This window comes from Myotis myotis, unplaced genomic scaffold (genome assembly GCF_014108235.1).
Source record: "Myotis myotis isolate mMyoMyo1 unplaced genomic scaffold, mMyoMyo1.p scaffold_m19_p_19, whole genome shotgun sequence".
NCBI lineage: Eukaryota > Metazoa > Chordata > Mammalia > Chiroptera > Vespertilionidae > Myotis > Myotis myotis.
In genome coordinates, this window is record NW_023416323.1 from 6,194,879 (window position 1) to 6,218,925 (window position 24,047).

General features: G+C 51.9%; 1 protein-coding gene across 1 annotated transcript in view; it reads left to right on the top strand.

The window, feature by feature from the left end:
- Positions 1-24,047, top strand: part of AKT2 (AKT serine/threonine kinase 2) — a 61,209-nt gene that overhangs the window by 33,676 nt on the left and 3,486 nt on the right. Inside the window, exons 4-11 of the mRNA XM_036346939.1 lie at positions 1,623-1,734; positions 17,340-17,493; positions 18,190-18,321; positions 20,371-20,436; positions 21,495-21,563; positions 22,278-22,400; positions 23,468-23,596; positions 23,791-24,005. Coding sequence (XP_036202832.1) covers positions 1,623-1,734; positions 17,340-17,493; positions 18,190-18,321; positions 20,371-20,436; positions 21,495-21,563; positions 22,278-22,400; positions 23,468-23,596; positions 23,791-24,005 — 1,000 coding nt within the window. The remainder of the gene's footprint in view (positions 1-1,622; positions 1,735-17,339; positions 17,494-18,189; positions 18,322-20,370; positions 20,437-21,494; positions 21,564-22,277; positions 22,401-23,467; positions 23,597-23,790; positions 24,006-24,047) is intronic.

Genomic DNA, 24,047 nt, shown 5'->3' on the forward strand with positions numbered 1-24,047 from the left:
CTGTTCTTGGACTGTGGACCTGACCAGGGCCTGTTTGCCCTATTTCTTACCCTTCCCCTGCTCCACCTACGTGTCAGTTGGGTGAGGTAAAGTGGGAAGAGGGAAGAAGCCAGACATTTTTCCCAGTCTCTCCCCCAGGCAGCACTGCCTCTGTGGTTCCAGCTGCTGCTGGCCAGGCCCTGGGGTCTGGCTGGTGTCATGTGCCTCTGCATTCTGGTAGCAGCCTGTTTCTCTGTCCCTCTAAACTAGAGGCATCCATGGCCTCCCATTCAGCTGATCACAGGGCTAACCTTGAATCCTCCATCCCCTCTGTGGTATCCGAAATGATGCCTACCAGCTGGACCCTGGCCAGTGAAAGCTCGGCAGGCCCAAAGCCCTTGCCTGGATCTTGCATAACCACAGTCCTGCCTCCATCTCTCTGCCCCCTGCCCCCGCGCCTCCCCCGCCCCCCCCACCCTACCCCATTCTGCTTCCTTCCTTCCCTGCTGACCTGATCGGTTACCACATCCTAAGCACATTTCAAAGACACCCCCATCTCCACTGTCAATCCTTAGCACAGGCCACCATTCTTTCCCACCTAGTTCCCTGCTCCAGCCTCTTGCCGAGTCTCACCCTACCCACTGTCTCTGGAACCCAGTCCTGGTCCCCTCTGTCCTGCTTAATCCTTGTCCTGGTCGCTTTCCTGTATGCTGGTGACCCTGACATGGCTGCTGTCATTCCTGCCTTCTCACCTGAACTGCCAGCCTGTCTTGAGCAGCTTCCTCCTCATTTCTTCCTGGGTGTTCCCTAGGTCCCTCATACCCACCATGTCCCAAACTGGCCATCCAGTCTCCCCTTTCCTCTCCCAACCTCCCACTCCCTATCTCCATTCAGGGAGGGCCCTATTGTCTTCTAGTCCTCAGGCCACAGGCCTTGGCCTCATCCTAGGTGCCTCTCTCTCCCTCCCTCTGGCCTGTCTACCTGCCTCTTCCTCCACTCTCCATGGCTCCACTCTGTGTAGCCCCAGCCTTCTCCTTGGGCTCCCAGCCTCCATTCTCTCTCATCCTCTACATGGCAGCTAGAGGGATCTGTTTAAATCTGTCCATGCCCATTCCCTATTTAAGCCTCCCATAGCTCCCTGTTGCTCTCAGGACAGAGTCCAGATTCCTCACCATTTGCAGGCGGGCTCACTTCCCTGCTCCTCACACCATGAGCAGAATTTGCCATTCCCTAAGTGTGCTGGGCCTCTGGCACCTCCGGGCTGTGTACACGACGTACCCTTCTGTCGGACTGACCCATGTTCCCTCTTCCTTCAGAGTTCAGTGTAGAGATGCCCCTTCCTCCAGAAGTTGGCCCTAGGTTCCCCCCATCACAGTTCTGACCACTGAGCCATCATTGTCTAGTGTCTCTCTCTCTCTCTCTCTCTCTCTCTCTCTCTCTCTCTCACACACACACACACACACACACACACACACACACGATCTTGTGCCCCACGGGGGCAAGTCCAGAGCTGTCTGTCACTAAGGTGTCCTTAACACCATCTGGCATGCGGTTGGCACACAGGATGTGACTTAGGGGATGTGGGCTGTAGGCCAGCAGGGCTGTCCCTTACCCTCCTGTCTCTGTCCTTCCTCTGCCTACAGAGTGCCAGCTGATGAAGACCGAGAGACCGCGGCCCAACACGTTTGTCATACGCTGCTTGCAGTGGACCACAGTCATCGAGAGGACCTTCCACGTAGACTCTCCCGATGAGAGGCGAGTCTGGGCCTCTGTGTGGCTGCCTTTTGAGAGTGGCAGGCCTGATGAGGGGAAGGGGTACAGATGGGCAGACTCCCCTGTACCCCAGTTTTTAACAGGTGGAGCGCAGGCCACATCAGGGCCTCTGATTATCTGGAGATGGGTGGAGGGTCAGGGAGCTGCATTGCTAATGCGCATCTCCATTGCTTTTGAGGCAGGCGGTCAGAGACTTAATCAGAAGAGATGATACAGGTTTACCGAGTTTAAAAATCATACAATATAAGGAAGGTGTCTAGCTTCCCTCTCCCTTCTGTCTCACCCCCAAGTTAACTGCTCTCCTTATGTGCCCTCCAAGAGCTTCTTCCGGAGGGGACGGGCTCGCTCACTCCGGGAGGGCCTTTCACGCCGACTCCCCTGGGTTTTCTTTGTTACACAAAAGGTAGCACTGTACATGCACTAGAGCTCTTTTACTTGATTTGTCTTGGGGAAAGCTCTTGCTTCAGTCTGTAGTGAGCTGCTGCTGCATTTTTGTTTTTTTTAAACAGCTGCACTTGTATGCTCCCTAGTTCATAGAGCAATTCTTTATGGATGGTGACTGGGCTTGTTTCCAACCTTTGGCTGATTACAAGCAATGCCACAGTGCGGTACCTGTGTTTGTCTTGTTGGCATATGTGCTGCTAAATTTGTAAGATGAATTCTTAGATGGAGGCTTGCTGGGTTATAGGGAATATGTATTTGTAATGTTGAGAAATGTTTCTATTAGGCTATGTCTGAGTCCACACAGCTTTGTGTATTTAGATGTTTGGGTTTTTACCAATCTGATCAGTGAGAAATGGCACCTCAGGATGGTTTTCATTGGCCTTTCCTCTGGGTTAGAGTTCCTTTCATATATTCAAGGGCCATGTGAATTTCTCTTTCTGAAATGCCTGCTCATATCCTTTGCCTGTTTTTCTATTGGGTAGTCTTTTTTTTTATTTCTTTCTGAAAGCTCTTTATGCTTTAGGAAACTTAACCCTTTGTAATGAGTGGCAAATATTCCCCCCTGTCCCTACTTTATCCCTTTGAGCCTCTCTTTGAGAAATACTCCTTTAACTTGTCTCTGGGGTAAGGATTCAGCTGACCCTCTGGAGAACCCAAAACAGTGCCATCCAAGAGAATTTTCTGCTGTGATAGAAATGTTCTGTACTTGCAGTGCCCAAGCAGGTGCCCGTGGTGCATTTGAAATGTGGTTGGTGCAACTGAGGAATAAAATTCTTTTATTTAATTAATTTAAATTTAAATAGCCACATATGACTAGTGGCTATACTCATAGACAGTGTATTTCTAGAGCATACACAAAACAGTATCACAAGACATATTACCACAATCTATACTGTAATTATTGTTGCATACCTTCCCAAGATCAAAAATATATTTGTCCCTTCAAGGGGAACAGAATTACCATCTCAAGCCAGCTGAGGTTACTCAGCTGAAAACTGAACCAAAACATAGACTGTCAGTAAAAGCCGATTAAGACCAATAAATGCATAGGACCTGAGTGTTGGCTGAGTTTTGGAAGTATAGGTAGGAAGGAGTTGGCCACAGAGATAGGAAAGAGAAGGTGACTCCAGGAAGAGGGACCAGCATATGTAGAGGTCTGGAGGTGAGATAGCTTGTCATTCCAGGAACATCGAGGGTTTTGTGTCACCAAAGAATCAAGCACCAGAGGTTTTGGGAGGGGAGGAGTGGAGAACCTTAAAGCTGGTGAGTTCAGCCAGGGCCTGGACTCCCGGTGGAGATCCCCAGGGGCTTGGCAGGTGGTGACTCAGTTGGGGTTTGTCACAGGTCGCTAAAAGGTTCAAGGGGCTGACAAACAGGAAGCCCTTGATTCAGCGGTACCTGGCACACAGTGTGCAAGCCTGGAAAAGGAGCAGTGGGAGCTGGCGAAGTGTTTTCATGGGCAAGAGACCTGCTCTGGTTTTCACTTTAATGAGATACCATGCCCTTCAGTGTGAGGAAGTCCCTTTCTGAAGACTGGGGTAGGGCTCTGAGAGCAAACCCCAGCTTCCTGACCTTTATCCCAGTGAGGCGTGAGCCAGAAACCCAGTGAAAGGCAGTCTGCTCTGCTGTGGGCTGTCCTCACTGCCCCAGCCACATAGGCCCAAGCCTGGAGAGAGGTGGGGGGTGGCGGTAGAGAGCTGACAGGGGCCACACTGGTGGCTGGTCCTTGCCTAGATGCTGCAGTGGCCTGCTCACTGCTCCTGGTAGCCTCTCCTGCTCCCCAGTTGGCTCTCCTGGGCAGCTAGAGGGATTCCCTGAGCCCCGCCCTGCCAACTTATTTCCAGTGCACATTTAGTATAATAAATGAGGGTCCAGGGTGATAAAGGGGGACATATGTAATACTTTCAACAATAAAGATATTTTTTAAAAGGTTCAGATTCCTGTGCCCTGAGTCAGCAATTCAGCATTTGCCATGTTTGCCTCATGCTGAATCTTGAACTTCTGTTCATATATGACACTTACCTCCTTAATACCTCAGCAGGCTTCTCCTAAGAATAAGGACATTCTCCTACAGAATCATGGTATCATTATCACATCTGAGGTGATTCTTTATAATATACTAGAAGCCCGGTACACAAAATTTGTGCACGGGGGTTGGGGTCTCTCAGCCTGGCCTGCGCCCTCTAGCAGTCCGGGAGCCTTCGGGGGATGTCCGACTGACGGCTTAAGCTGTTAGTGGGACATCCTTAGCACTGCCCTAGAGATGGGAGCCCAGCTTCTGGCTGAGCGGCGCTTTCCCTATGGGAGCACACTGACCACCAGGGGGCAGTTCCTGTGTTGAGCATCTGCCCCCTGGTGGTCAGTGCGTGTCATAGCAACTGGTCAGTCCACTGTGGTTTATTTGCATATTAGTCTTTTATTATATAGGATATCTAGTAACATCCTCCCCATAGCCATGCCATACTTGAATTTCCCCAGTTGTCCTCAAAATGCTATTTTGTAAAGCAGGATTTATTCAAGGTACATGTTGTCTTTTTGGCTTATTTTAATGTAGTTCAGACCTTTCCCTTTTCCCCCACATGACATTGAATTTTTTTAGGTAAACCAGGCTAGTTGTCTTGTAGAATGCCACACTATGGACATGTTATCTTACTGCCTTTTGGCACTGTTTACTTTGGTCTTCTGTACCCATATTTCTTGTAAACCGGGAATTAAGTCTGGAGCAGGATTGGCAAACTATAGCTCAGCCTCCTGTTTTGTAAATAAAGTTTTATTGGAACACAACCATACCCATGGCTGCTTTTTCCCTACTGTGGTATAGTTGAGTAGTTGTGATAGAGACCATGTGGCCTGCAAAGCCTAAAATATTTACTGTTTGGCGATATCCAGAAGTTTGTAGACCCTGGTCTTGGCAGGTATGCTTAATAGTGTATTACATTAGTGTGATCTTTTAAATGTACATCTTATAATGTAATTTCTCTTCTTAAAAGTGAGTGGCTTTTAGTCCCACTTGGAATAAACCACAAAGTCAATGCTACATTCTACAAAGTCCTACATGGTCTGGCCCCCTCTCCAGAATCATTTCCTACCACTAGTGTCCTCACTTTAGCCACACTGGTCTCCTCACTGTTCCTTAAATAGGCCAAACACGCTTTCTACTTGAGGACCTTTGCACTTGTTGTTCCCTTTGCTTAGAATCTTCTCCCAGATATCATTATGATTCTCTCCTTGACTCCATAAGGTCTCTGCCCAAATGTCACCTTCTCAGAGTGTTCTGCCTTGGTCCCATATCCCTGTTACTCTTACCCTGCTATTTTTCCTCCATAGCACCTGTGTATTTATATGTGCTGGGAGCATTCAGTAAATGCTTGTTGAATAAGTAAAAGGATAACTAAAACTAATTCTCTGTTGGCCACACCCTGTTCTAAGATCTTTACATATATTAACTCATCCTCAAAACATTTTTAGGAGCCCTAACCGGTTTGGCTCAGTGGATAGAGCGCTGGCCTGCGGACTGAAAGGTCCCAGGTTCGATTCTGGTCAAGGGCATGTAACTTGGTTGCGGGCACATCCCCAGTAGGAGGTGTGCAGGAGGCAGCTGATCGATGTTTCTAACTCTCTATCCCTCTCCCTTCCTCTCTGTAAAAAATCAATAAAATATATTTTTAAAAAAAACATTTCTAGGAGGCAGTTCCTCACCTGTTAAATAGGGATAATGGTAGTGAAATGGAGGCACAGGGAATTAGAATAAGAAAGATCGGGTGGGCCATCTCAGGGTATCTGTGAACAGAGTGGGACTTCAGATATCCTCCAGCTGTAAACACCCCTCTGGGTCAGAGGACGGCCCTGGTAGGGAGAGAGGCCCCCCATTTGTCATCAGACCAGCAGTGAGTTGAGTTGTTACTCCTGACACTGTGAAGTGGACAGACCTGTGTGTTGAGGGTAGACCTTCTACTTCCAGTTTACTGGGCTTCCCTCTGGGGTGCACTTAATCCCGCTCAGCTGGGGATCTCGGGGTTGGGGCCCAGGCTCTGGAGTCAGACCAGCACTGTGCCACTTTCTCAGTGGGGCTAGCTCCCTGACTGTCATGAAGAACAAAGGAGGAAGTAAATGTGAAAGCTGGCCTGGGGCTGCCCCATGGAATCCTGCTTGTTGGCACCTTTTCTCTTCTCCATCTCCTCGGCCCGGAGCACTGCTGTAGTCTACTCATACCCGGTCACTGCACCCAATCTGTGTCCTACACAGCAGCTGCCAATTTAAAACAAATTGGGTCCTGTCATCCCTAAGTAAACCTTCAGTGACTTCCCCTGATGTTAAGATGTAAATCTTGGAGAAGACAGAACCTACACAGAACCTAGAGACAGAAGAACTTCGCTGGAGAGAACATGGCAAAAGATCCTGGACTGAACCTGACTACAGAAATTGGCAAGAGAACCTGACTAGAACCTGGTGACTGAACCTGGCTGGAGAACCTGGCTGGAGAACCTGGAGAACCTAGCAAGAGAACATGGACACAGAACCTGGCTGGAGATCCTAACTAGAACCTCTCTGGAGATCCAGACCAGAACTTGGCTGGAGATCCTGGCTGGAGATCCTGGCTAGGCTGCTGATCAACTGAACACTGTCTCCGTGTCCTTCCTTCTTCACCGACTCCGTCCACACCTTTGGGGACCCCTGGACCTGCTGGGGTTGGACCCCAACACCCCAGAAACCTGCTTTAGTCCCGGGCTTCAGCCAGCAGGATCGCAACATTGTTTCAAATACAGAAGGTAAACAAAGGCCAGAAACCTGCTTTCAGCAGTGGAGGCCTAAGAGCTGGAGCCAAGCCTGAGAGGTAAAGCTGGCCCAGAATAAAAAGAAAAAGAAAAAAAAGAGCGGTTGGGAGCTTCAGTCACCCGCCAGCCTGAAAACAGCCCTCAGCCCCTCACCCAGGCTGGCCAGGCACCCCAGTGGAGACCCCCACCCTGAAGGGTGTGTGACCAGCTGCAAACAGCCATCAGCTCCTCCTCCAGGCTGGCCAGGCACCCCAGTGGGGAGCCCCACCCTGATCCAGGACACCCTTCAGGGCAAACCAGCCGGCCCCTACCCGTGCACCAGGCCTCTATCCTATATAGTAAAAGGGTAATATGCCTCCCAGCACTGGGTTCAGCGGAGCTGCGAGGCCTCCCGGCACCAGGATCAGCGTGACAGGGGGCAGCGCCCAAACCCCCTAATTGCCCTGCGGCTCTGTGTGTGACAGGGAGCTGGGCCACAACCTCCCTATCTGCCCTGTTCTGTTCATGACAGGGGAAGGCGCCCCAACCCCCTGATTGCCCTGCAGCTCTGTGTGTGACAGGCTGCGGTGCCCCGACGCCCTGATCGGCCCTGCTCTGTGTTTGACAGGGTGTGGCGCCCCAACACCCCCCCCTCCCCCCATGGGCCCTGCTCTGTGTGTGACGGGGTAGAGCCATAACCTCCCCATCGGCCCTGCCCTGAGTGTGACAGGGTGCGGCGCCCCAACCCCCTGATCCGCCCTGCTCTGTGTGTGACGGGGCGGTGCCCCAACTCCCCTATCAGCGTCACTCTGTGAGTGATGGGGGGAGCTCCCCAACCCCCTGATCGAGCTTGCTCTGTGCGTGACAGAGTATGGAGCCCCAACCCCCCTGATGGGCCCTGCTCTGTGCTTGACAGGGGGTGGCACCGCAACCTGCCCATCGACCCTGCCTTGAGTGTGAGAGGGGGCAGTGCCCCAATCCCACAATCGGCCCTACCCTGAGCGTGACTGAGGGTGGCATCGCAACCTCCCAATCCGCCCTGCTCTGTGCATGACAGGGGCGGCGCCCCAACTCCCCAATCGGCCCTGCTCTGAGCCCGACCAGGGGCTGCACCTAGGGATTGGGCCTGCCCTCTGCCACCCGGGAGCAGGCCTAAGCCAGCAGGTCGTTATCTCCCGAGGGGTCCCAGACTGCAAGAGGGCACAGGCCGGGCTGAGGGACCCCTCTTTCCCCCCGAGTGCACAAATTTTTGTGCAGTGGGCCTCTAGTTGGTTAATAAAGTTATGTAGGTTTTGGTATACAAAAAAAAAAAAAAAAAAAAAAAAAAAAAAAAAAAGATGTAAATCTTAATACAGCAGTACCTGTAGCCCAGTGGGATCTGGGCCTGTCCTCCCTCCTACCCTCATCTGCTCTGTCCCCCTCTCTGTCAGTTTCAGCTCCAGTACACCTGCTGGGCCTTATTTAGACACCCAGGCTCCCTCCTGCTCAGGGCCACACGGATTCCTTTCCGTCCTGGCACTTTGCATGGCTGCCTCCTTCCCTCCATTTCATTTCATAGCCAGGTGCCAGGCGCCTGTTCTCGGTGCTGGGATTGCCCATGTTCCAGGAACATCTTTCAAGCCCTGGCTTAGATACCACCTCCTTGGAGAGGCCTTCCCAGACCACCCTCTGAGAAGGAGCTTCCTGTTCTAGTCCCTGCCTTGGAACCATGATACACTTATCTTCTCCATCAGGCTAGGAGCTCCATGGGGCTTGTTTTCTGCTGCAGCCTCAGTGCCCAGAACCAGGCTGGAGCCCAGAAGGCAGGAAGTATTGCTGGCTGGCTGGCTGGGCCAATTTCTACAACCACTCCGTGAGGTACTTGCTGTGCTGGGCACTGCCTTAATGCTTTCTGTCTAGTGGCATTTCACCTTTACGCAACCCTCTGGTCCCTGCTCTACATGGCAGCAGCTGAGGCACAGGAAAGTTAAATCGTCTCCCCAGTGTTGCCTCCGGGAGGGTCAGAACTAAGATCATGCCAGGCCACCCGGCTCCAGAGTTTGTGTGCTCAGTCACTGTGTGGTGCCCAGTGTATGTGGGAGGCAGACAGAGGCTGGAGAGGTGAGGCCACTCAGGGCCCCCTCACAGCTGGTTTGCAGCAGAGCTGAGCTCCAGGCTCTGGCTCCCGGCTCCTGAGCCTGTGCTGCACACAACTGGTGCTGCCTGGGGGAGCTTGGATCCACCAAATGTGTCTTCCTGGCCTCAGAGCTCAAGTGAGGGATAGGAAGGCTCCTGAAAGTTCCCCTGAGGGGAGAAGTGCTTTGGGGTGGTAGGGCCCCCTGGGTTCCTGGGCCTCTGCTTGCTGGCTGTGTAACTGGGCTTGTCAGCCTCTCTGTGTCTCAGCCTCCTCGTTCATAGGAGGATGTTCATCATACCCTCTTCATAAGGTTGTCAGGAGGACCATGGGGTTACCTCAGGTAACGTGTCCAGTCACTTTATGTCAGGTAAAGTGTCCTTTTACAAATTTTAAAACGCTCACCATGTGTGTACAACCATGGATTAAAGAAACAGTGAAGCCCTGGCCAGGGGGCACAGTTGATTGGGCATTGTCCTGTACACTGAAAGTTGGCAGGTTCGATTCCCAGTTAGGGCACACACTCAGGTTGTGGGTGTGACCCCTGGGTTAGGTGTGTAAGGGAGGCAGCCAATGATGTTTCTCTCTCTCCCTCCCTCCCACCATTTCTCCCTCTTTCTCTCTCTCCCTCTCCCTTTCTGTCTCTGGAAAAAAATAAAAATAAAAACATCTTGCCCTGGCTGGTGTGGCTCAGTTGGTTGAGCATCATACTGTGCTGGTTTGATCCCCGTGAGGGGCATGCAGGAGGCAGCCGTTAAATGTAGTGCTCTCACATTGATGTTTCTCTCCCTCTCCGTTCCTCTCTCTCTAAAAAAAAACAAACAAAAAAACATGGCTTGGTGAATTTCAGGCCAGAAAAAAACCAACCCATATATCTTGGGGTTTGGATTAAAGAAATAGAGTGCGCCTGTGTAAGTGGAAGGCCTTTGTGGGGGAGTCCCTCTCGAAAAGATCAACTCCCAAGGCGTGGCTTTCCTCCCCTTGGCTCCTGAGTTCTGTCTCTTGCTGTTCCTTATTCCCTGAGCGCGTGGGAGCGTGCCCTGCTCCATTCCCCTGGGCCTCCCCTAGGAAGCTGTAGCTTTCATCAGGGAGCAGTGGTGTGGTGCCAGGAGCCAGGGGGCTTCACCACAGCCTGGCTGTGTGACCTCCAAGGTGACTGTGCACCTCAGTTTCCACATCAGAAACATGCCCATTCCTCCACTGCTCTTAAGAGAGATGGAATGAGGTGGTTTCTGTGGCGCTGTTATAGTTCTCATGTCTCTTGGCGGGAAGGAGGTTGGTTCCCCTGGGAGCTTCCTTTTGAGGCGTGGAAGGCACATCAGCTCCAACTCTGGGTGGGAGCTCCCCTCTGCCCCAGACACCATGTTGCAAACCCTTGAGGAATATCCTGGACCAAGGCCCTTGCTTTTTCTCTGAATTCTGAGTGCTGCAACCTTGCAACCTCAGTCCAGTTGGAACAGGATGGGGAGCTTGTCAGGCATTGGGAGAGCCCCAGTTACCCCCATCCAACCTTCTGTATCCCTGAGGGTTCCTAGGATCCCTGGGGGGCTGGGCAGCTGAGTCAGGGTGGATGGGCTAGGTCCAGGTCCCACCCAGTATAGTTAACATTTCTTGAGTTGAGCACTTTCTGTGTATGCGGTGCTTTGCACATGCAGCTCACTAGTACCTCAATGTCCCCAACCTACCGCAGGGGGCGGACTGGGAGGGCGAGCTTGCCTGGTGGCAGTTACCGTTTGAGCCCTGGCCTGTGTGGCTCTGGGGTCCCATGCTCCTGATCAGCAACTCTGCAGCCCCGAGAGGTAGCTCCAGAGTCCCTTGGAGCTGCTTCCAGAGCTCCTGTGGTGTGGATGCGTGTTTATTTATTCAGGCTACTGTTTGTTTGTTTTTAAACTAGGCAAGGGATTCTTTCTTTTTTTAAAAAATATACTTTATTGATTTTTTACCATATATGACAGGCCCACAGCCAACATCATACTCAATGGACAAAAACTAACACCATTTCCCCTAAGAACAGGAACAAGACAGGGATGCCCCCTCTCACCACTCCTGTTCAACATAGTACTGGAAGTGTTAGCCATTGCAATTCGGCAAGAAGAAGAAATAAAAGGCATCCAAATTGGAAAAGAGGAAGTAAAACTGTCCTTATTTGCAGACGACATGATATTATACATACAAAACCCTAGAGACTCCATCAAAAAGCTACTGGACTTAATACATGAATTTGGCAATGTAGCAGGATACAAAATTAACCCCAAGAAATCCGAGGCATTTCTATACACCAATAGTGAACTTTCAGAAAGAGAGATTATAAAAACAATCCCGTTTACCATCGCACCAAAAAAATTAAGCTACCTAGGAATAAACTTAACTAAAGAGGTAAAAGACCTCTACTCAGAAAACTACAGGACGTTGAAAAAAGATATAGAGGAAGACATAAACAGATGGAAGAACATACCGTGTTCATGGATTGGTAGAATCAACATCATTAAAATGTCCATACTACCCAAAGCAATCTATAAATTCAACGCACTTCCCATTAAAATACCAACGGCATACTTCAGAGATCTAGAACGAACTCTCCAAAAATTCATCTGGAATAAAAAAAGACCTCGAATAGCTGCAGCAATCCTGAAAAAGACCAAAGTAGGTGGGATCTCAATACCAGATATCAAGATGTATTACAAAGCCACTGTTCTCAAAACTGCCTGGTACTGGCACAAGAATAGGCATATAGATCAATGGAATAGAATAGAGAGCCCAGAAATCGGCCCGAACCAATATGCTCAATTAATATTTGACAAAGGAGGCAAGAACATACAATGGAGCCAAGATAGTCTCTTCAATAAATGGTGCTGGGAAAATTGGACAGATATATGCAAGAAAATGAAACTAGACCACCAACTTACACCATACACAAAAATAAACTCAAAATGGATAAAGGACTTAAATGTACGACAGGAAACTATAAAAATTCTAGAAGAATCCAAAGGCAACAAAATCTCAGACATATGCCGAAGCAATTTCTTCACTGATACAGCTCCTAGGGCACTTGAAACTAAAGAGAAAATGAACAAATGGGACTACATCAAAATAAAAAGCTTCTGCACAGCAAAAGAAACCATCAACAAAACAACGAGAAAACCCACTGTGTGGGAAAACATATTTGCCAATGTCATATCCGATAAGGGCCTAATCTCCAAAATTTATAGGGAACTCATACAACTTAACAAAAGGAAGATAAACAATCCAATCAAAAAATGGGCAAAGGACCTAAATAGACACCTTTCAAAAGAGGACATCCAGAAAGCCAAGAGACATATGAAAACATGCTCAAAGTCACTAATCATCCGAGAGATGCAAATCAAAACAACAATGAGGTACCATCTCACACCTGTCAGACTGGCTATCATCAACAAATCAACAAACGACAAGTGCTGGAGAGGATGTGGAGAAAAAGGAACACTTGTGCACTGCTGGTGGGAATGCAGACTGGTGCAGCCACTATGGAAGACAGTATGGAGTTTCCTTAAAAAACTGAAAATGGAACTCCCATTTGACCCTGTGATCCCACTTCTAGGAATATATCCCAAGAAACCAGAAACACCAATCAGAAAGGATATATGCACCCCTATGTTCATAGCAGCACAATTCACCATAGCTAAGATCTGGAAACAGCCTAAGTGCCCATCAGTAGATGAATGGATTAGAAAACTGTGGTACATCTACACGATGGAATACTATGCTGCTCTAAAAAGGAAGGAACTCTTACCATTTGCAACGTCATGGATGGAACTGGAGAGCATTATGCTAAGTGAAATAAGCCAGTCAATGAAGGAAAAATACCACATGATCTCACTCATTCATGGATAATAGAGACCATTATAAACTTTTGAACAATAATAGATACAGAGGCAGAGCTCCCTCAAACAGATTGTCAAACTGCAGCAGGAAGGCCGGGGAGGGTTGCGGGGCAGGAGGTAGGGGGGTAGGAGATCAACTAAAGGACTTGTATGCATGCATAGAAGCATAACCAGTGGACATAAGCATGGGGGGATAGGGGAGGCTAGGGGACTGTCTAGGGCGGGGGGATAAAATGGACACATATGTAATACCCTTTGTAATACTTTAAGCAATAAAAAAAAAAAAAAAAAAAAAAAAAATAAAAATAAAAATAAAAAATATACTTTATTGATTTTTTAAAAATATATTTTATTGATTTTTTTACAGAGAGGAAGGGAGAGGGATAGAGAGTTTGAAACATTGATGAGAGAGAAACATTGATTAGCTGCCTCCTGCACACCCCCTACTGGAGATGTGCCCGCAACCAAAGTACATGCCCTTGACCGGAATCGAACCTGGGACCCTTCAGTCCGAAGGCTGACGCTCTATCTACTGAGCCAAACCGGTTAGGGCTATCCAGGCTACTGTTGATGGGCTGTCAGTGTTCTCCCTTATAAACAAAGACAAGAGTGCGCATGTATCTTAGTCTGCCACTTGCTGTTTTTCATGTGACAGTCTCTGTGTATGAGTTATATACATTTTTTAAAAAATATATCAACATATCTTTTAGGAGATTAGTGATTTTTAAAAATCCATTGTTAATTTTCTAAGAAAACAGTTATGATCTGATAAAGTAAGTTATTTTTCAAAATACAGGAATATTAATGTAGGCATAGGAATTTATATTGTAATTGGTTCCAAAGAGGGCACAGGGTAAAACAAGTTGAGAAATGCCTGCCTGAGGCATTGGGTCAGGAAAGAAAGTTAGTACTGCTCTCTCTAATTGTGCACTGGGCCTCAGTGTGCCCCATCAGGGTGTGCATGGGCCTCAGTGTGCTCTGTCGGGATGTGCACGGGCCTCAATGTGCTCCATTGGGGTGTGCACTGGGCCTCAGTGTGCTCCATTGGGGTGTGCATGGGCCTGGTGTGCTCCATAGGGGTGTGCACTGGTCCTTGGGGTGCTCCATCGGGATGCGCACTGGGCCTCAGTGTGCTCCATTGGGGTGTGCACTGGGCCTCAGTGTGCTCCATTGGGGTGTGCACTGGGCCTCAGCGTGCTCCATTGGGGTGTGCACTGGGCCTCAGCGTGCTCCATTGGAGTGTGCACTGGGCCTCGGTGTGCTCCATTGGGGTGTGCACTGGGCCTCAGTGTGCTCCATCGGGATGCGCACTAGTCCTCGGTGTGCTCCATTGGGGTGTGCACTGGGCCTCAGTGTGCTCCATTGGGGTGTGCACTGGGCCTCAGTGTGCTCCATTGGGGTGTGCACTGGGCCTCAGTGTGCTCCATTGGGGTGTGCACTGGGCCTCAGTGTGCTCCATTGGGGTGTGCACTGGGCCTCGGTGTGCTCCATAGGGGTGTGCACTGGGCCTCGGTGTGCTCCACTGGGGTGTGCACTGGGCCTCGGTGTGCCCCATTGGGGTGTGCACAGGCCTCAGTGTGCTCCATTGGGGTGTGCACTGGGCCTCAGTGTGCTCCATAGGGGTGTGCACTGGGCCTCGGTGTGCTCCATTGGGGTGTGCACTGGGCCTCGGTGTGCTCCATAGCGGTGTGCACTGGGCCTCAGCGTGCTCCATTGGGGTGTGCACTAGTCCTTGGGGTGCTCCATTGGGGTGTGCACAGGCCTCAGTGTGCTCCATTGGGGTGTGTACTGGGCCTCAGTGTGCTCCATAGGGGTGTGCACTGGGCCTCGATGTGCTCCATTGGGGTGTGCACGGGCCTCGGTGTGCTCCATAGGGGTGTGCACTGGGCCTCTGTGTGCTCCATTGGGGTGTGCACGGGCCTCGGTGTGCTCCATAGGGGTGTGCACTGGGCCTCGGTGTGCTCCATCGGGGTGTGCACTGGGCCTCAGTGTGCTCCATCGGGGTGTGCACTAGTCTTTGGGGTGCTCCATTGGGGTGTGCTCTGGGCCTCGGTGTGCTCCATTGGGGTGTGCACAGGCCTCAGTGTGCTCCATTGGGGTGTGCACTGGGCCTCGGTGTGCTCCTTTGGGGTGTGCACTGGGCCTCGGTGTGCTCCATTGGGGTGTGCACAGGCCTCAGTGTGCTCCATTGGCGTGTGCACAGGCCTCAGTGTGCTCCATTGGGGTGTGCACGGGCCTCGGTGTGCTCCATTGGGGTGTGCACGGGCCTCGGTGTGCTCCATTGGGGTGTGCACGGGCCTCGGTGTGCTCCATTGGGGTGTGCACGGGCCTCGGTGTGCTCCATAGGGGTGTGCACTGGTCCTTGGGGTGCTCCCTCTGATTGTGCATTGGGCCTCGGTGTACTCCCCATGTATAATGCAGGAGGAAGGGTGAGTGCTCTCCCCAGAGGCAACCAGGGCCCTGTATCAAGACCATCCTTTTCAGAGGTGTTTGTGCTTATGAGGTGTGTGCATAAATTCCGTTAGTTTTGTTTCTAACCCCACTAGCATGATCCTGTGCTCTGTCTGCACCTTCCTGTTTTCACTTAAGATATCTTAATTCGCCGAAACCGGTTTGGCTCAGTGGATAGAGCGTCCGCCTGCGGACTGAAAGGTCCCAGGTTCGATTCCGGTCAAGGGCATGTACCTGGGTTGCGGGCACATCCCCAGTAGGAGATGTGCAGGAGGCAGCTGATCGATGTTCCTCTCTCATCGATGTTTCTAACTCTCTATCTCTCTCCCTTCCTCTCTGTAAAAAATCAATAAAATATATTTTAAAAAAAAAAAGATATCTTAATTCATTCCAAGTCCACAAATAGACCTGCCCATTCTCTCAGCTGCAAGATGTTCCCTCTCCACCTTACAGAGCCCTGTGAGCTCAATGCTGTTGCCAATATTCCTTATGATTTTCGTAACATTTTCTTCTCTTTAGTTTACTTTATTGTAAGAATATAGTATATAATACATAGAGTGTACAGAATAGGTTTTAATTAACCATGTTGTCGTTAAAGCTTCCAGTCAACAATAGGCTCGTATTAGTAGTTAAATTTTGGGGGAGTTAATAGTTAATACGTGGCCCTCTCCAGGAGACTCAGTTGGTTGGTATGTCATCCCGGACACTGAAGGTTTGCAGTTCGCTTTGCAGATCAGTTCCCCTCAGGGCACATATCTAGGTTGCAGTTCGATCCCTGGATAGGGCTCATACTAGAGGCAACTGATGGATGTTTTTCTCTCTTTCTCTCTCCCCTCTCCTTTTCTCTCTCTCTAAAAATCAGTAAAAACATACTCTTGGGTGAGGATTAAAAAAAAGTTAGTAAGTGGATTTTTCAACTGCGCAGGGGGTTAGTCAGAGATCAGCTGCAGTGCTGTTTGGTGTGTGTGGAAATGGAGGCTCCCGGGCGAGCAGCAGAGCAGGGTGGCCCAGGCTTGGCCTTGCATGACCTTGGGCAGGGGCCTCAGGAGTGCAGAACTGGAACACGCTGCCTGGTAGCGGGGGATGGGGGTAAAGGGGTGGGGGCGGGGAAGGCAATTCTCGGGCTTATTTACATCGCTGTGATTGTGGAGGTTGCCTGCTCTCTGAATTCTTGTATTCCTAGCAAATGTTTTGTTTTTCCAACTGTTCATGTGGCTGTTTTATAGACATAAGCAAAATCCATAGAGGTTTCAACAGATACTGCCACTTTTGTGGGGTGGGTAAAAAATGAGGGGTGTGGACAATTTCATTCAGCCTCCTTTTTTTCTTCTTCTTGGTCTCTGGTCACTTTTACTTACTTTTCCCTCCCTCCAGACAGAACAGTTTGCAGAGATCTGAAGCACACGCTCCCCCAGTGAATCCTAATCATGAACAACAGACTAGCTAATGGCTCTGAAGCCAGGCTCCCTCTTGCTGGGGCTGCTTCCTTCTCCTCCATGCCCCTGCCCCAGTGGGAGCCTCTGTCCCTGACCAGTCCTGGCAGAGCCCTTCCAGGGAGTTAGGTCGGTGGCTCTTGCCTTTGAAGATCTTCAGCTTCTCTGGCTAATGAATGCTTCCTTTTACTCTTGGTTTTCTTTAACAAAACATGGGTCACTTGTACACTTGAGCTTGTCATTTGTCCCGGAGAAATTTAGCACTGTCTCTTCCTCATTCGAGGCTCAGGGGCTGAGAAAAAAGGTAGCTGCCCCTCTTTGATCAATTAATTGCTGCCTGACTTCAGGTGGCCATTCCTGGGAACAGATGGTCTCTGTCCTTACTGAGCTCTTGCTCTCTCCCACCCAGAGGTCCTGTCAGCTCTCCCCAGCTCAGACACATTGTGCCAAAATGCCCGAAGGTGTTTGGAGAGGGTGGGACTCAGGCCTTCCTGCCCAGGACTCACGGCTCCCCTGATCTGTCCCCACACAGGGAAGAGTGGATGCGGGCCATCCAGATGGTCGCCAATAGCCTCAAGCAGCGGGGCCCAGGCGAGGACCCCATGGAATACAAGTGTGGCTCCCCTAGTGATTCTTCTGCGGCTGAAGAGATGGAAGTGGCAGTTAGCAAGGCACGGGCCAAGGTGGTAAGTGCTTGGGGGGCAGAGCTGCCAGTAAGTGAGCATGCCTCCCCCACAGTGTTGGCCCTATCACCATGCAGAGTGTGAGGGGCCCCGGCCCGCCATGACTGCCCTGTAGCATGGGTGATCTCACGGTGTAGATGCCCCAGGGCTGCTCTGTGCCCACTTCCTCCTGAGAAGTCATTACAACTTGTCCACCCCTCGCCCTAGCCAGTTTAATTTAGTGGATAGAGCGTTGGCCCTTGGACTGAAAGGTCCTGGGTTCGATTCTGGTCAAGAGCACGTATCTCGGTTGCAGGCCCTGTCCCTGGCCCTGGTTAAGGCAGTGTGGGAAGTAACCAGTTGAGTGTCTCTCTCACAGAGATGTCTCTCTCTCTCTGTCTCTCCCGCTCCCTCCCACTCTCTCTAAATATACATATATCTCCATATCCTCAGATGAGGATTAACAGCAAGAAAAGACCCCCCCGCCCCACATCAGATCCCTCCCAGGGCCTCACGTCTGGGAGAGTTGAGTGCTGGGAGAGCCTGGTCTGAAGGCCACTTCAGAACCAGCAGTTGCTGCCCAGAGCCTCCCTTCCTGCTCCTGCTGGAGCATTTTGGCAGCAGTGTCCTTTGATTTTCCTTTTCTTTTGTGAAAATTTTCTCCCACGGGCCGTGTGCCAAGTTGCACTGATGGGCCTGCTCTCTCCCCACCCCTGGCAGACCATGAATGACTTTGACTATCTCAAGCTCCTCGGCAAGGGCACCTTCGGCAAAGTCATCCTGGTGCGGGAGAAGGCCACCGGCCGCTACTACGCCATGAAGATCCTACGGAAGGAGGTTATCATCGCCAAGGTGGGTGCTCCCCAGGCTGCCCTTGGCTGGCCTGGGACACACACACACACACACACACACACACACACACACACACACACACACCACACACACACCACACCCCCACACCCACACACCCACACACACCACACACCACACACACACACCACACCCCCACACCCACACACACCACACACCACACACCACACACACACACACACACACATACACACACACACCACACACCCCCCACACACACACACATACACACACACACCCCACACCCCCCCCACACACACACAGATACACACACCACACACACACACCATACACACACACACACACACCCCACACCCACACACACACACACACACACACACCACACACACACACCACACCCCCACACCCACACACCCACACACACCACACACCACACACCCACACCCACACACACACACACACACACCACACCCCCCCCCACACACACACACCCCACACCCCCCACACACACACACACCACACACCACACACACACACACCCATACACACACATACCACACACACAGATACACGCACCACACACACACACACACACACACACACACACACACACACCCATACCCATACACACACACACCACACACACACACACAGATACACACACCACACACACACACCATACACACACACACACACACCACACACACACACAACACTTACTTGTTCCTTCTGCTGCCAACGTCTCATTTCTCCGCCAACCTATTCCTCTGGGTTCAGGCCTGTAAATCTCCAGGCTGGCCTGCCTGCTGAGCCCCCGCCCCACACTCTGGGTGCCTGGGAAGGGACGTGGAGAGTCTGGTCTCATCCAGCAGGCACTATCAGGGCCTGAAAGGAGGTGTCCCCATAGGCCGTGAGGGTGGGGGCTTGGCTCAGGGTGTCTCAGTAGGAGGCTGGGCCAGGAATGGAATTCTATTCCTTTTATTTTTCTTTAAATGGAAAATTCCTAACATACATAAAATTTTTAAAAGAAAAATAAATATAATGGACTCCCATGTAGCCTTCATTCAGCATCAATAATTATCAACATTTGGCCAATCTTGTTTTGTTAGCTCTGCCCTCCCCCTTCTTTCTCCTGGAGTATTTTAAGGCATGTTTTAGACAGCATAGAATTTACCCATACGCACTTAGAGATGTATCTTCAACAGGTGAAGATGTTAAATACTGTAATTGTGGTACTGTGGCCATATTCAACAAGATGAACAAACCCAGTGTCATTGGTCCAAGGCAGGGTTTCTCAGCCTCAGACACTTGGGCTGATGCCTCTGCTATGGGGTCATGCTTTGTACTGTGGGTGTGGAGCAGTGACCCGTCTCCACCCAGGAAAGCGGTAGCTCCCTTCTGCCCTTCCCCCTGAGTTGTAACAATCAAAGATGCCTTCAGACATCGTTACCAATTACGCCCTGGGCGTAGACTTTCCCAGAGGTGGTTCAGGCCTGTCAGCAGCTCTTGGTGACGGCGGAGCCTGTGTTAGAGTCAGCGGGAGGGCTTGTCCAACCACAGCCGGGCCCACTCTGTTCTGGTGGGTCCGAGGAGGGGCCCAAGAGTCTGCTTTTCTCCAAGTTCCAAGGCAACACTGATGCTGCCCCTGTGGGACCACACAGAACCGTTACTCCACAGCCTGGAGTCCTAATTCTAGATCCAGTTTTTCTGGGAAGAACATTTATAGGTGGTGATTCCCACAGCCTGTGACATCACCTCAGGAGTCTCATAATGTCTGCTTGTTCCCTCTTAGGGATGTTAGAATTGTTCTGTGGGCTCAGGAGGCGACGGCCTGATCCCTTCATTGTAAAGTCCCCACCACCCTCTCCCCTTGTGGTTTGGAGAGCAAACCACTGAATGTCCTTGCCTTGGTCCCTTGTTCCTTAGGGCTTGTGGATGGTAATGTGCCACTCCTGCCCTTCTCGCTCTGCATAATGGCTAGGAATGGGGTTGTTGCTCCCCCATCCCTTAGGCTGGGGGCATGCATGCTGTCGCCCACCAGCCCCTCACCTGGCCTCTGTCTGTCTGCAGGATGAAGTCGCCCACACAGTCACCGAGAGCCGGGTCCTCCAGAACACCAGGCACCCGTTCCTCACTGTGAGTGGGACTCCCTCAGACCCGTGCACGTGGGAGCCTCCAGGCCGGCCCCATTGGACAGACTCAGGGAGCAAGCCCAGCCCTGCCGCTGGGAAGCACAGACTTAGTGTCGGCAGGTGACTGGGCCAGGTGTTGCTGGGCTCCCCAGGTGGCCTGAACCAAAACCCCAGAGGTGGCAGCTTCTTCCTAGACAATGGCGTCATGTCAGCACCTCGAACGACAGGTGAAGTGACATTGCAGGTGTCCAGGAGAGCGTGGCTGCCATCTCTATGAGTCTGAGGCACTTAGCCCAGCTGGTCAAAGTGGGAACGTTATTTTTTGTTTTTATGTACAATGTGATACAGATGTATCATTGTGCTGCCTGTCAGCTTACGCTGAGCAGACGCCTCTTTGGGCTGCAGCTATTAGTTAAATGGACCAGGTTGAGGATGGCTTATGGGTTGTTTCTGTACCTCGGTTGCTGTCTAGGTGTTCCATTAAGCCACAATATTTGTTCACATAAGATCTTACGAGGTACTTCCAGGCAGAAGACGGAAAACAGTGGAGTTCAACCAAGGGTTCTGAGCCACCCTCTTTAGAGCTCCTGAAAGCAGTGTGAGAACCACTCTGTTCGCAGATCTCCTGTCCAAGCTCAGGACAGCTCCAGCTCCCAGCCAGCGGACCTCGTGTGTGTGTGTGTGAGTGTGAGTGTGTGTGTGTGTGTGTGTGAGAGAGAGAGAGAGAGAGAGAGAGAGAGAGAGAGAGAGCGCGCTTAATGCATTTGACTGTAAAATAGAGGAGGAAGAGAGATGTGAAATGGCTCTGCTTGCTCAAAATAGTCTCTCTCCTGACCTTGCCTCTTGGAAGCTCAGTGGCAGGCAGAGGACAGATTGTTCAGCACAGTAACCTCTCCCGGCCCTCAGAGCCATGAGCCCCCTCACACAGCCCAAAAGGCGGAGCTGAGGGTTGAAACCCCCCGACTGCCGACGCCCATGGCCAGGCCGGTGGGGAGGAAGGGGGGCTGGGGTGGGGTGTCTAGGCTGAATCGGCAGAGCCCCAGCCACTCTCCCTCCCCGCAGGCGCTGAAGTACGCCTTCCAGACCCATGACCGCCTGTGCTTCGTGATGGAGTACGCCAACGGTGGGGAGGTGAGCCGTGCTGCCCGCCTGGATTTCTGGGTATCTCGTTCCCAAGTGTGGGGGGGAGGGAGCTGGAGGGCAGAGGAAGACTTCCCGGGAGTCAGCTGGTCCTGTCCTCCGCGCCTTGAGGAAGGCATCGTCATCTTCATTTTTCAGGTGGGGAAACAGCTCAGAGAGGTTAGCGGCTTGCTCAGATTCACACAGCTGGTGGGAGGGTACAAACCGAGTCCCGCGCTGTGGCAGGGCGGTGAGGGAGGTTGGATGGCAGTGTAGAGGATGTTCTTGGAGGACAACCTCCAGAGAAAGCGTATGAGGCCTTCTGCTTTCCCAGTTCTGCTGCAGAGCATCAGCCCCTCACTGGCCCCACTCCATGACCTTACTCCTCTCACACGGTGTGACTCCCTGGCTCCTGATCCTGGGCTTCATCTGTCCCTTGTGGTCTCACAGCTGTGGCCACTTGCTCACGACTCGTGTCCTCTGCTTCCTCGCTGTCACTCCCTCATTCACTATCCCCTTCATGCAGGATGGCCCAGGACTGTCCCCTGCTCTCCCTGCGGTGTCATCCTTCACGTCAACTCTTCTCTCAGTTGGTCCTTTTTGGTTGTCACTTGCCGGTTCATGGAGTAGATGTGACGTTTTCACTGGCCCTCCAGGCGGGGTTCCATCCTTCCCTCCTCTGGGCCAGGGGCCTGATGTCCTGCCCCCCTTTCCCTCCTCCGGCAGCTGTTCTTCCACCTGTCCCGGGAGCGCGTCTTCACGGAGGAGCGGGCCCGCTTTTATGGTGCAGAGATCGTCTCGGCCCTGGAGTACCTGCACTCGAGGGATGTGGTGTACCGCGACATCAAGGTGAGTGTGTGGTCGCCTCCTGTGGAGGGCCCAGGCTGGCCCAGGGCGCACATGCAGGACCCACGCCAGGGAGCCAGGGAGGCTGAGCTTCCCCCCAGGGAGGATCTGTCTTGTCCATGTGCCTGTGTCTAGTTCCCTCTGGGCTCAAACCCTTCCACTGTGGCCCCTAGTAGTGATTCCACAGCAGGCAGCCCTGCATGAAGTCCCTTCTGAGCCTCTTGTGAGCACAGGCTGCTGAGCAGTGGACGGTGTAAATTGGTACAGGCGCTTTAGAAGGCAGTTTGCAGAATCCACCAGCAGTGGACATGTGCACACCCTGTGAGCCAGCCATTGTGCCCTAGGCATATGCACACAGGAACAGGTACCTGTGTGCACCTCAAAATGTGGACACATTCCTAGCAGCACTAGTCATACTAATCCCAGGTGTCCGCTGTCAGAAAATGGATGAAGTCCAGGTGGTGTGTTCACACACTGGGGCTCCACAGCAGTTAAAGAGACCACACTTCAGCCACACACAGCAGCGTGGACGCGTCTCACAGACTGACGTTGGGAAAGCCAGGACAGACGGGACAAATCTGTGTTGATGACAGGCGTATGTATAGGCAGGAGAAATTGCAAAAGAGAGCAAGGAAGTAAAATTACTTCTCTGTCCGGAGCAGGGGATGGTTAGTAATAGGGAAGGGGCACCTGGGGTGTCTGAGAGACTGGAAGTGATCTGTCTTGACTTGGAGGTTTTGCACAAAGGCCCACTAAATGGCCCATTGTGTGAAGCTTAGGAAAAAGGAGAGAGATACTGTCCCTCACATCCAAAGTGGGGGAGAGGAGGCAGGGTGGAACAGGACCCAGCCCTGTTTTTTTTCCAGCTCCCCTGGGGGTTGGCCAGGGACTGGGGAGGTGTGAGCCTCAGAGGGTGAGGGCTTAACCCTGTGCTGGGGTGTATCCCATAGCTCAGCCTGGAGCCCATGATGTGACAGCCCCCTCCAGGGCAGGGCTGGGCACCTGGGGTTTCAGGGAGGTGGCAGGAAGCCTGGGAAGACATGTTCCTGATACACTGACTTTTCCTACAGCTGGAAAACCTCATGCTGGACAAAGACGGCCACATCAAGATCACTGACTTTGGCCTGTGCAAAGAGGGCATCAGTGATGGGGCCACCATGAAGACCTTCTGCGGGACCCCCGAGTATCTGGCACCCGAGGTGTCTGGGGCTGTGATGCCGAGGGAGGCGGGGCCCCGGGACCGGATGCTTCCCCCACCTAGACGCTCTGAGGGCCGGGCTCCAATTCCTTAGATTGCCCTCCCCAGCCCCAGGCAGGGCCTTGTCCCCACTGGACCAGCCAGCTCCTAGGCCCCAGAGTATGGTCCTGGCCCCTCATCGCCCCTCCCCATCAGGTCCTGGAGGACAACGACTACGGCCGGGCTGTGGACTGGTGGGGGCTGGGCGTGGTCATGTACGAGATGATGTGCGGCCGCCTGCCCTTCTACAACCAGGACCACGAGCGCCTCTTCGAGCTCATCCTCATGGAGGAGATCCGCTTCCCGCGCACGCTCAGCCCCGAGGCCAAGTCCCTGCTGGCTGGGCTGCTTAAGAAGGACCCCAAGCAGAGGTGAGGGCTGGTGACTGCCCTGCGCTGCCCAGCACCACCTGC